The sequence below is a fragment of the Perognathus longimembris genome, chromosome 12, assembly GCF_023159225.1.
Source record: "Perognathus longimembris pacificus isolate PPM17 chromosome 12, ASM2315922v1, whole genome shotgun sequence".
NCBI classification, from domain to species: domain Eukaryota; kingdom Metazoa; phylum Chordata; class Mammalia; order Rodentia; family Heteromyidae; genus Perognathus; species Perognathus longimembris.
In genome coordinates this window covers 15,573,066-15,585,485 of record NC_063172.1, presented here as the reverse complement: position 1 = coordinate 15,585,485, position 12,420 = coordinate 15,573,066, and the positions used below count along the sequence as shown (strand labels likewise).

Here is a 12,420-nt window from a genome sequence, read left to right as displayed (position 1 = left end):
AACCCCAAACAAACATCAGGCTGACCTAGACTCAGCATACAAGATTCTGTGAAATAATTAATGTAAATGCTACGTATGACCCGTGGAAATCATCAAAACCAGTAAAAGTCTGGTTCCAATATATGAGATGACCAATACTTTCAAGGTGACTTAAAAAATAAAATATCCAGGGGCCAGTGGCTCACACTAGTGATTGTAGCTACTCACGAAGCTGAGATTTACAGTAAAGTCGTCAGCACAACCATGTTCATTGCAGCACTATTCATCATAGCCAAGATATGGAATCAGTCCAGATGCCCCAATGGATGAATGGATCAAGAAAATGTGGTATACACAATAGAATTTTACTCATCTATTAGAATAAATGATATTGTACCATGTGTAAGGAAATGGAGAGACTTGTAGGAAAATTATACTAAGTGAAGTAAGCTAGACCCAGAGAAACAAAGATGGCATTGTTTCCCTCATCTTGGTAGCTAGAATGTGCCTATAAATCTATAAGTATACACAAGTGATTACAAATTAATTAACTGTAGTATAATAGACTCTATGGAGAGCTCAAATTGTATGATTTTGTAGAAAGACTAGGCCAAAGCCCAACAAAATCAACATCAGGAAATAGCCAACCCAAGAAGAGAAGTAGGGGGCTGGGGATATGGCCTAGTGGCAAGAGTGCCTGCCTCATATACATGAGGCCCTGGGTTTGATTCCCCAGCACCACATATACAGAAAATGGCCAGAAATGGCGCTGTGGCTCAAGTGGCAGAGTGCTAGCCTTGAGCAAAAAGAAGCCAGGGACAGTGCTCAGGCCCAGAGTCCAAGCTCCAGGACTGGCCAAAAAAAAAAAAAAAAAAGAAGAAGAAGAGAAGTGGGACCAAAGGACAGGAGTATGCAATAAAAGGGGAAGGAGGGAGAGAATCTAGTCAAGAATTTATATATATATATATATATATATATATATATATATATATATATACCACAAAATTCAGAAAAGTAAGGGAAGGGGGGAATCAAAAGGCAGAACACTGAAAGGGCAGCACTAATCAAGATGCATTGTGTTCATAAACTGCTTTGTTATATGGTGCCTCCTTTGTACACCTACTTAAAGATATTTTTTTAAGTACTTGGGTAAGTGCATAATACTCATAGACTTTTATGATTGCTAGATGCAACAATTTTTAGTATTTTTTTTCTTTCTTTTTTTCCAGGCATGAGGCTTGAACTCAGGGGCTGGGTGCTGTCTGTGAGTTTTTTCACCCAAGGATAGCACTCTACCACTTCGAGCCACAAAGGCCACTTCCAGTTTTCTGGTAGATAATTGTAGATAAGAGTTTCACGGCCTTTCCTGCCCAGGCTGGCTTGGAACCACAATACTCAGATCTCGGCCTCCTGAGTAGCTAGGATGACAGGTATGAGCCATTAGCGCCCAGCCTTTTTTAGTATATAATGGTATTCATTTTTTAAATTAAGATTTAATAGAAGCATGGAGGATTTTGTAGTTGTTTTCTTTGTTGCTTTGCTTACTTTGGCTAAATCTGACAACTTTATCTATTGCTTACTATGGCTCTACAATTTGGGAACCAAGGGTTCAATAACTAGGATCACCCAACACAAGCAACATTTTGTTCTTTTTGAAAGGAAAGAATTACATTCTTAAGGAATTATCCCCAAGGTTCAAAATTAATAACTCCTCTGGGTAGAAGCCACAGAAACACTCCGAACAACCCAGTATTCTGCAATCATGGGTGCCAAGAACAAGCTTAGGTCACCCAAGGAAAGCGTGCAATAATCTTGCATTTGCTTCTGTTCATTAAACTCAAGCAGCGTCCAGGAAAATGTTAGGCACCCCTCATCTTACTGTGTTGAATTAATATCTGAACACTATTAATGATGGGGAAAAAATCTCAATTATTTTCTGCTTGCATTTCTCAGTACTCAAAACTGGTACTGAGAAAGTCTATTTTATCAGTAAGCAAAGCTTCTGAGTGGAGAATATTCTGTGCACACAAAGAGGTCTGGATCAAAGATTCTTGGTAAATAGTGGATAATCAAAAATGTGGGTGGAGTGGGGTCTTTCAGGCTTCAGATATAGTCCAACTAATAAAAACCTAATAATAAGGCTAATAAAATCATGCTCAAGGGAGTTATTAAAAAAGAAAAAGAATTAGGCTCAGCCAGACATAACCCATGTCCTTTTAAACTTTAAAGAAGAGAGATTGTCTTGACATGTCCTTTGGAGAAAGGATAGTAGATAAGATAACTGCAAAAATAAAATATAATGTAGATAGATAGACAGATGCATAAGTAGGTAGATAGATAGGTAGGTAGATAGATAGATAGATAGATAGATAGATAGATAGATAGATAGATAGATAGACAGATAGATAGATGGAATTAATCTAGAGCCAGGAATTAAGGTTCAAAAACATCAAGAATAGCAAGCATATTCCTCCTATCAGCCTCCTTTCCGTTAGATGCTAAGTAAATTATAATCTTCTTAAATGGGGGAAGAAATGTCCTAAATGTTACATCCATTGTCTCCACATTTGGAGTGATATTAAGACTCATCCTACACTCTGTACTGGGAATAAAACAAAAGGACTAGGGCCTGCTCAATAATGTGCCATCCGTTTAAGGATTCTACCAGGAGTCTGCCTCCCCACAAACCACCAAGGTACAAATATAACAGCTACACGGTTTTGAACCTAGTGCTCCTACCTCCTGCGTGTCAAGGGGTGCTGCTTTCTTCCCTTTTCTCCTTGTTTTGCTAAATAAACTTTTGCTACACTTTCACTTGTGAGTTGCCTCTCCCTTTTTCTGTAAAATTCCTCAAATTGCAGCTTGTGGGGGAATTTGAGTTCATGTGATTTGCATGAAAATTAGGAAGTTGAATCAAGGATTTCCTTTTTAATTTGAATTTCTCCTTAGTCCCTTTCCTATCGCAAGTAAGTCTTCCTTTTTTTTTTAATCCCATACTATTTAGTGTTAGAAGATTCATATCTGAATTTCTGCTCTATGCACATTTGAATTCAATTTCTACTTCTAAACTTTGCACATTTGAACAACTCTTGTTAATTTTTTATTTTATTTATTTTTATTTTTTGGATTATCTTTAAGCAGTTGTACAAAGGGATTTCAATCCAACATGTCAGTTTATGAATGCAAGGCATCTTCAATTGGTCTTGTTGAACCACCATTTCCTATCTGTAAAGCAGAGATGTTAATAATTCTCATCTTAGACACTTTGGTTGAGGTTAAAAGAGGTCCTGGATATGAAAAAGCTTTGTAAATTGTAACCCACACAGCTCTGTGTACAATTGCAGAAGCTGTACTGGGTGGAGAACAAAACAATGTTGTGTTGAGTGTGACCAGATGAAAACATGCTCAAGGCATTATGGTCTTAAGAAATGCATATTAGTCATCTCCGGCTGTCATAACAAAGTACCAGAGACAGTGCTTTAAGCAACAATTTCTTGGCTTTCATTCTAAAGGCTAGAAGTCCAAGGTCAGGGTGTAAGTCCATGAGATTAGTGTCTTCTGAGGCCTCAGAAGACTTGTAGAGAGAGGTCTTTTCCCTGTGACTCTCACATTATCTTTCTTCCATGTATGTTTCAGTATCTAAATTTACTCTTGGTGGGGGGCGGGGCACCCAAGGGGCTTGAATCCTGGGCCAGGGCACTGTCCCTGAGCTTTTGTGCTCAAAGCTAGCACTCTACCACTTGAGTCAGCTCCACTCCCAGCTTTGTATGTGTGTGTGCATGTAGTTAATTGGATATGAGTTTCACAGACTTTTCTGCTTGATCCTCATATCTCAGCCTCCTGAGTAGCTAGGATTATAAGCATGAGCTACTGGTGCCCAGCTCCAAATTTCTTCTTTTTGTAAAGACTAGGATTGCAGCTTAGTGGCCTCTTTAATTTGGTTACCTCTGTGAAGGTCAGATCTCCAAACATGGTCACATGAGCTCTCAGAAGTTAAGACTTCAACATTTGAATTTGGAGGAAGTGAGTTCAATTGAGCCCAAAATAAAATCTTTCATTTATTGTGTGTTTTATTTAGTGCATTAAAAAGTGACCTTACAAATCTGGGAGCCGGTGGCTCACATCTGTGAGCCTAGCTACTCTGGAGGCTGAGATCTGAGGATCATGGTTCAAAGCCAACCTAGGCAGGAATGGCCATGAAACTGTTATCTCCAATCAACCACCAGAAAACCAGAAATGGTATTATGGCTCAAAGTGGCAGAACACTAGCCTTGAGCAAAAGAGCTCAGGGACAGTGCCCCAGGCCCTGAGTTCAAGCCCCACAACAGATTTTTTTTTTAAAGGAACCTAACAAATTCATTATGTTTCCCAATCAAAGCCTACCAAAAACATTACATTCTGTAATGGACACCTTTTTGCTTGGTCAGTGACTAAGAGAATCAGTCATTTACTTCAAAATGAAAATCGGTTAGTGCCCTTCTACTTTCTCCAAACAGCAAACCACAAAACGATGTCCATCTTCAGAGAGAATTATCTGTGTTTTGTAACAGGTGTGTGACCACACTTCTATTCAATTCACGAACAATTTGTCTCATATCAATACAAACATACCATGTTTAGATTTCAAACTCAATTCTGAATGTTCAATAGAGTATTTGCCAGCCATTAATCATTTTCTTTCGAAACCTTTCTCATCTATTTCTAAGTCAGACACCTTCAGTAAATTTAGGAATAAATATGTAGAGAAATTATAGGTATCGTATTCAATGCCCATATATAAAATGGGACCAGGTAACTTGAGGGGATGGCTGAAGTTGGGATAAATGGATAAAAAAGAATCATGGAAGAAGCAATATTGAGCAAGATGCATTATACTCAGAAACTGACATGTTGAATTGAAGCTTCAACCGATTCAAAATAATAATAATAAAGGCTGAGTGCCTGTGATTTTTGCTTGTAATCATAGCTACTCGGGAGGCTGGGATCTGAGGATAGCTGTTTGAGGGCAACTGGGGCAGAAAAATCCATGAAACTCTTCTTTCCAATTAACTACCAAAAAGCCTGAAGTGGAACTGTGGCTCAGGTGGTAGAATGCTAGCTTTGAGCACAAAAACTCAGGGACAGCACCTAGGCACTGAGTTTTAACCCAAGGACCAACAAAATAATAATAATAATTATTATTATTATTATTATTTACACAAAATTTTGTTTCAAGGAATACATAATAAAATAAATAAGATAATAAGTTTTACAGTACAAATGAAAACTATGTTAAGGAAAATTAGACTTGATAACTTAGGAAAGGAGCTCAAATAAGTATGGAAACAATTGTGGATTCTGCACTATGATGCACTCAATTGTACTGTAAAACTAAACACTTGATTCTTTTTAAAAATAGTTAAGAAAAGAAAAGTTGCACCTGTAATCCTAGTGACTTGGGAGACTGACAACATGAACATCATGGTTCAATGCCAGTCTAGGAGGGGAAAAAATGTATGAAAACCCTTTTTAACCTATAACTGGGTGTGATAGTATATATCTCTAAACTATGTGGGAACTTGAGATTGGGAGGATCATGGTTCTAGGCCAGCCCAGGCCAAAAAGGCTGGAATACTCTGTGGGAGAAAACTGGATGTGGTAGTATGTGCCTCTCATGAGCCCATTATGATGGAAAGCCTAAAATCAGCAGGTCATAGTCCAGATCCAGGCACACACCAGGACCAGGAAGTTGAGACCTTGTCTCAAAAAAATTAACCATGGGGTTGGGAATGTGACTTATCAATAAAAAATTTGCCTAACATGCAGGAAGCCCTGAGTTCCATTCCTCAGCACCACATAAACAGCAAAGGCCAGAAGGTGCTGTGGCTCAAGTGGTAGAGTGCTAGCCTATAGCAAAAGGAAGTCAAGGACAGTGCTCAGGCCGAGTTCAAGCCTCAAGACTGGCAAAAAAAAAATAAAAATAAAAAATTAACCAATGAAAAAAGTACTCCGGAAAAAAAAAGTACTCCGAAATAGAGTACCTGTCAAGCAATCAAGAAGCTCTGAGATCATACCCCAGAGTTGATGAAGGAAACAGTGTTTAAGCTAGGATTTTCTGAAATTGTGTGTTTTCAATGGGGTGCACAGGATGTGCAAAGAGAAGCTATTCTTGATGTAAGGAATTGGGTAGTAAACAAACTCCAAGTGAAATGCTGGGTCTACTGTGAGAGCAACAGTTGAACAGGAGAAATTCATGGAGCTGCTAAAAGCATACCAGCAGACCAGGCAGGAAAATGAAACCAAGGAGACGAATGATCATTACACCTCGTGTTCACACTAAGACCTTTTTTTAGTATGAAAGAGGATGCTCTTCATAGCTACTAGACACCAGTCATGACTTACAACTGCCCTGGTGACTAGTACACATGTCCACCCAACACAAGCTTGATTGTCATGGCCTCTGAACGTCAAGCTCAGGTATTTGATACACAGGAACTTGATACACAGAATCTTGGAATCGTGGAACTGAGAGGAAATTGCAATGCCCTTGAGCATGCCAAAACCCTATACCCACCTCTCCCTCTTTTCCAAGTACAGCTACCAGGTTAGTGTTTAAATTTCTCAATGACAACTCACCACCTTAGAATAGCTGTTAGAAAATATTGCATTATAGTGAGGTATAATTTATCTTCCTGTATCTTCCACCCATTTGGCCCAGTCCTTGCTCTCTCTAGACAAGCACAATGCTAATCTCCCTTCTGTATAAGAACAAAAGATGGATGGATAGCATAACCTACATCTTCTCTTCTGTAGCTTCAAGTCCTGCATCCATCCTTCCTGAAGTTTCTCACTATGTATTCTGTATCTCCCAACAGCTTTTGCCTTGATCCACTCTTTCTTTCTTCCTACCTACCTCCCACCACTTAAGTATATCCTCTTTCTCTTCTTCCGCCTCAACCACCCCCCCAACCACTGTCCATACTGTCACCATAACAATTTTCCCAAAACATAAAAGTGACTTTGACAACACCCTGCTTACAACCTTCATTGGCGCCTCATTCTCCTAGAGAATGATTATAGCACCACAGCATGAATGTGTAGCTCCTGCTACCACTCCAGTCTCATTTCTCTCGTCCTCTGTCCCCTAAATTCCTTCTGTAAATTTCCTGCTCAGCCCTTGTGCCTTCAGCCTGTGGAAGGTACTGTCACCTCTACTTGGAAACCCTCTTCCCTCCACCATCTTCCCTTTGCTCATCCCTACTCCATATCTCAACAATTTCCTACAGGAAGCTGATCGTCTTACCATTAAGTCTGGATTAATGTAGATCTGCAGCGATCTAAACAAGTACAACATTGAGGGGCTGGGGATATGGCCTAGTGGCAAGAGTGCCTGCCTCATATACATGAGGCCCTGGGTTCGATTCCCCAGCACCACATATACAGAAAATGGCCAGAAGTGGTGCTGTGGCTCAAGTGGCAGAGTGCTAGCCTTGAGCAAAAAGAGGCCAGGGACAGTGCTCAAGCCTTGAGTCCAAGCCCCAGGACTGGCCAAAAGATAAAAAATAAAAATAAATAAATAAACAAGTACAACATTGAATTAAATCACCTGTTGTCTTTTTTTAACCTGGCACCTCTTCACATTAAAGACTCCAACAACTCCTTGAGATCAGTACTGTTGTGCACAGCTAGAAAGTGGTTGACACATGGAAGATACTCAAAGCCATAATAGTAGTTAAGTTAATGTATAGTACTCAGACCTAAATATGATTGTTTTAAAGATGGTCTGGACAATACAGAATAAAATGACTCTCACCCTCTACATGCTATACTCCAGATTCCTTTTTCATTTTCATTTTTTTTTTGTACTGGGTTTGAACTCAGGGCTTCCTGCTTCATGCAGACACTCTACTACTTGACCCAAACCTCTAGCCACTTTTGCTTTGGTTACTGCTAAGACAGACTGTCTTGCATTCTGCTCAGGCCATCCTGGACCACGGTCTTCCTATTTATGCTTCCCTTTTTAACTGGGATAGCAAGAATGCACTATCACATCCGGCCTTTTCTGTTGAGATGGAGTGTGGTGAGCTACTTTTCCTGGAAAAGTAGTGGTAAACATAGTCTGTCTTTAGTCCAAGCTATGTGTACAACCTCTGGTCCAAAAGGATGGTAAGAGTTTGGGGCATTTCTAAAAATCAAGGCTTGGATTCATGTTCAGTAAGCATAACCATATTCCAAATGCCTCCAGAAACCTTACATTAGTCTAAACTTCCAACATACACTATTATTTTTTACAGAAAATAGTCATTCCCAGAGAAAGCCATACAAGTAGCAATTGCCAGAGCAGGAACATAAACCTAAGCCCTGGGATTTGAATTCCATGGTCATTAGCACACATTATATTGGGATCCTCTCAAGGCCGAAAATGTGTCTTCTATTCACTGCTTACTCCCAACTTCCTGATATCTACTGTAATAATTAGACCTCTGATTGGGGATTCTTAAATGGTTTGTTCACAACTCAAGGAGATAAAGGGCAGATTTGGATAATCTCTCCTTAAAAAGTTTGTATTAACTTCTATGTGTTATATAATGCAATCTTTTTTCCCTGAGAAAAGTGTGCATTAAGAACCACTTGAAGCTTAAATCATTCCCCAGAGAATGTAATCATCAGCCCATTTCAGAATGTACACCATACTCTTCTGACAACTCAAACCATATTTCCTCATGTCAAGCCTCTCTGAGAAGCCCTTAGAGATTTCTCTCACTGGTCTGTTTAGGGTCATGTTAACCAAAGACTCTTGGAAGCCTACCTAACAGGCTGTCAGTGCCTTCATCTCACATCACGACACAGCCTGCAGAGGATTCCTTTGCCTTTGCAAAGTCAGCAGAGGCAAAACTGAAGGGAAAAAGCCTCTCATAAAGCTCATCTTGGTGTAGGGCAAGGTTAGGGCAGATGCTGGAGCAATAACAGACAACCTACCCTGCCAGTGAGCATTGAGATGAGGAGCAGAGGAGAAACTAATAGAATTGGGGATTGAGAGCATTATTTTAAATACTCAGAGTCTAAAGCTTTCCTGTTTTGAATAAGTAGAAGATTGTGCCTTTTCCTGATAATCATGATTGACATTTATTCTCCATCATATTGTGACTTAGAAATTCTAGGTATGCTGTTGTACCACCATCATTTGATGCAATACCAAAACACAATAGTCATTCATTAAAAATGGCATGAAATTCACAAGAATTCATGAAACTCCTCACTGATGGAGGCTCTAAAAATATTAAAAGATTCTCTATATGGATTACATTCTATATAATATTAATATAAAAGATTCTAAGATAGAAAGAGTTGATCTTGTTCTGAAGGAGTCTACAGTCCCCACCAACAGACAGTTGCCATGAAAAATTGCGAGTACTTTGACAGCAGGAGTAAAGAAAGCTCCAGGAGAGCGGGATAGGACTACTTAGCCAGTGCTGGAGGATGGGGAGCAGATGGTTGGGGCACTTTCCAAGAGAAAGTGGCTTTCAGCTGAGTCTTTGAAAAGAAAAAAAAAACAATAGAAATTAGACCCTGACCCAGGAAAAGTACTAGGAGCAAACCATATTTAGTAAATAGTTCAATATGCCTTGATTTGTATACACTACAGAAAACGAGTGGAAATGTGCAAAAAGTAGTACATAAAATGTGCATAGGGTGTGATTAGTAAGATATAAGGCTGAAGACCAAAATGAAAGGCAAGTTATGGAAAATCTGTATGCACTACCATTCTTTGAGTGTGTGTGCACTGGTACCAGCGCTTGAACTTCAGGGCCTCATGCTCCTGCTCAGATTTTTTGCTCACAGCTGGTATCCTATCACTTGAGCCTTGCCACCACTTACACTAACATTCTCCTACAAGAAAAAAAATAGGCCAGGTGCCAGTGGCTCACTCCTGCAATCCTAGCTACCCAGGAGGCTGAGATCTGAGAATTGTGGTTCAAAGCCAGCTCAAGCAGGAAAGTCCATGAGATACTTATTTCCAATTAAATACCAAAAAGTCAGAGAGAGAGAGAGAGAGAGAGAGAGAGAGAGAGAGAGAGAGAGAGAGAGAGAGAGAGAGAGACTGAAGACATTTCCAAAAGGATCTGTATGATCACACTGCAAGTTAGAAAGACTATTTGACACGATCTGGAGACAAAGGTTGGGCGGAGTAGCCCCAGGTGACACTGGTGGGGAGTTATCACCAGAACAGCCTGAACTAAAACAATGGCAGGAAAGATACAGAGATCTAGACAGTGCACATACATGCGTGTGTGTGTGTGTGTGTGTGAGAGAGAGAGAGAGAAAGAGAGAGAGAGAGAGAGAGTGTACTCCAAGGTTGGTGACTTTGTCATGGGTGAAAGACAAGAAGTCATCTAGGAGGGCTGACGGTGCTGTATGGGTCACGCAATTGAAGATGTTCCATATAGAAGGCTGTCGTTTTGGGATAGAGATCAGTCCAAGCCACAGAAGTGGGAGACATCATGTGGTACCTATCCAGGGGCCAGAGCCATGAGAGTGGAAGAGATTATCTGGGGAGACTTCAAGGTGACCAGGAAGACAGTCAAGGAGGGAGCAGCAAGGCACAGTGCGGTGTATGAAATGAGTCCCTTTCGTGGAGCAGTAAGTCGTCACTGGACAAGGCAGGAGAACCCCGGAAGTGAGGTTTCACACAACTCAAAAGGGAGTAAAAAAAATACGAAAGGACCACTACCAGTTCTGTGTGGTTTTGTCACCAAGGTCCTCTGAAGGACAGTAGGACAGGAGGCTGTCCTTCAGAGCTGTGAGATGTCCCCCACAGGTGATGTCACCCATTCTTCTAAGAAGGAAAAATCCAGGTGGTTACTAGGGAGAGGTGGGGGGAGGGGGAATAGAAGTTCAATAAACACCTAGTGAAAGGAAGCATAGAAAAGTCCAGAACTACATAAACGAATGCCAGAAAGGATTCCCCCCCTCAGTCTCGCTGAACGCTAGAAGGGCTTTTGTTTTCGTTGACTTTAGCAGTGAGAGATGGCTGTGTGTTTAACCTGTTAAAATGAAACCAGAGTGTGCAAAACCCAGCAAATCCCCAAATCCCTTTGACCCACAGGCTCGCTCCACACCTCAAGAAAGGCTGCGTCCCGCGCGTTCCCACGGCCGCGCTCCCACCAAGTCCAAAGAAAACAGATCCACAATCCACTGGGAAGCCAGGCTCCCCTTGTTCGGATCCCCACCCCCCAAATTAGCCAGGTCCACTTGAAAGGCTTCCTCAAATAGAAAAGTACAAAGGGCTGAGAATCTGGCTGCTCCAAGGGGAGACCAGATGGGCCGCGGGGCGGGGGCTCTCGGGCTGAGAAAGATCCCTGTATTTCCTCGGGACAAAGGTAAGCGCCCAGCGAACATCCACGAGGGCTTTCGCATTCCCCACGCTGCTCGCCAAGCCCGCGTCCAACAGGCGAGAGATACACAAGAAGCCCGGTAGCCTCGCCGTTCCCAGAGGCCAGAGCTCACAGTCCCCATGACTTGGGGGGGGGGGAGCGGAGGGGGGACGACCCCACTTGTCATAACCAGGGATCGGTGGCCAGCCAAAACCCGGGCACAACCCCTCGCTGCTGCAAGTTCTACGGAGTTGTGGGTTGTTGTTATTTCCCCCTTCTTCTTCTTTTTCTTTTCTTCTAGAAAAGAGATACTTATTTGCAAACCCCAAACATTTCTCTGGCAAGCACCAGAGTTCACCTCCGCCGCGTGCGCGCGCGCCCGGAACTCGCTGCTCCAGCTGACTGCACCCCAACCGGGGTGCCACGGCGGATCTTGGCTCTCCAACAAATCTGGAAGCCCCCCTTTTGCAAAAATGCCCCCTGCTCCCCCTGCCTCTCCCCCCCCACACACACACACACAACACACACGCGAGCCCCCAAACAGCAGCCTGGACCCGGAGCCATGGAGGATGGACTGAGAGAAGGGCGCCTACCGTACCCGATCGGCGGCGTGCCGGCTCATGGTGCGGCTTCGGGGTGCCTGCTACGGGGCCGGGGCGCTGGCGGACGGACGCGGCCTCGGCTGCGGGCCCGGCCCGGGGACCTGGGAGCTGTGCCCGGGGGACGGCGGCTCCCGACTGCTCTTGTTTGCGCTGGGCAGTTTGCTTTTGGGATTTCTCCAATGCAGATGTAGTCAGGGGGCCGCTAGGCCCGGGGACAGTGATTCCATTGGAAGCTGGCCTTTGACAAGACACACACATGACCTTTGGCTAAAATGGCTCTGGGGAAGGAAAAGTGTCCTAAGTCTGAAGACAGAGCCGGCAGCACGGCCGGGCGCAGATTCACCCCCAACGGCGCCTGGTTAATTTTTCATCTTTCCAGGAGAGTCTCCATTTCCCCTTGGCTCTGTGGGAGTCTGCTCCCATGGTTCCCGGAAGGATTTTAGAGGCACAGGTCTCCTGCCGCGCTGCCCACGAGGTCCGACAGC

General features: G+C 42.6%; 1 protein-coding gene across 1 annotated transcript in view; it reads right to left on the bottom strand.

Moving 5' to 3' along the window:
- Enpp2 (ectonucleotide pyrophosphatase/phosphodiesterase 2) overlaps window positions 1–12,211 on the bottom strand; it is a 106,473-nt gene extending 94,262 nt beyond the window's left edge. Inside the window, exon 1 of the mRNA XM_048359126.1 lies at window positions 11,932–12,211. Coding sequence (XP_048215083.1) covers window positions 11,932–11,955 — 24 coding nt within the window. The 5' untranslated portion in view covers window positions 11,956–12,211. The remainder of the gene's footprint in view (window positions 1–11,931) is intronic.
- Window positions 12,212–12,420: the final 209 nt, after the last annotated feature.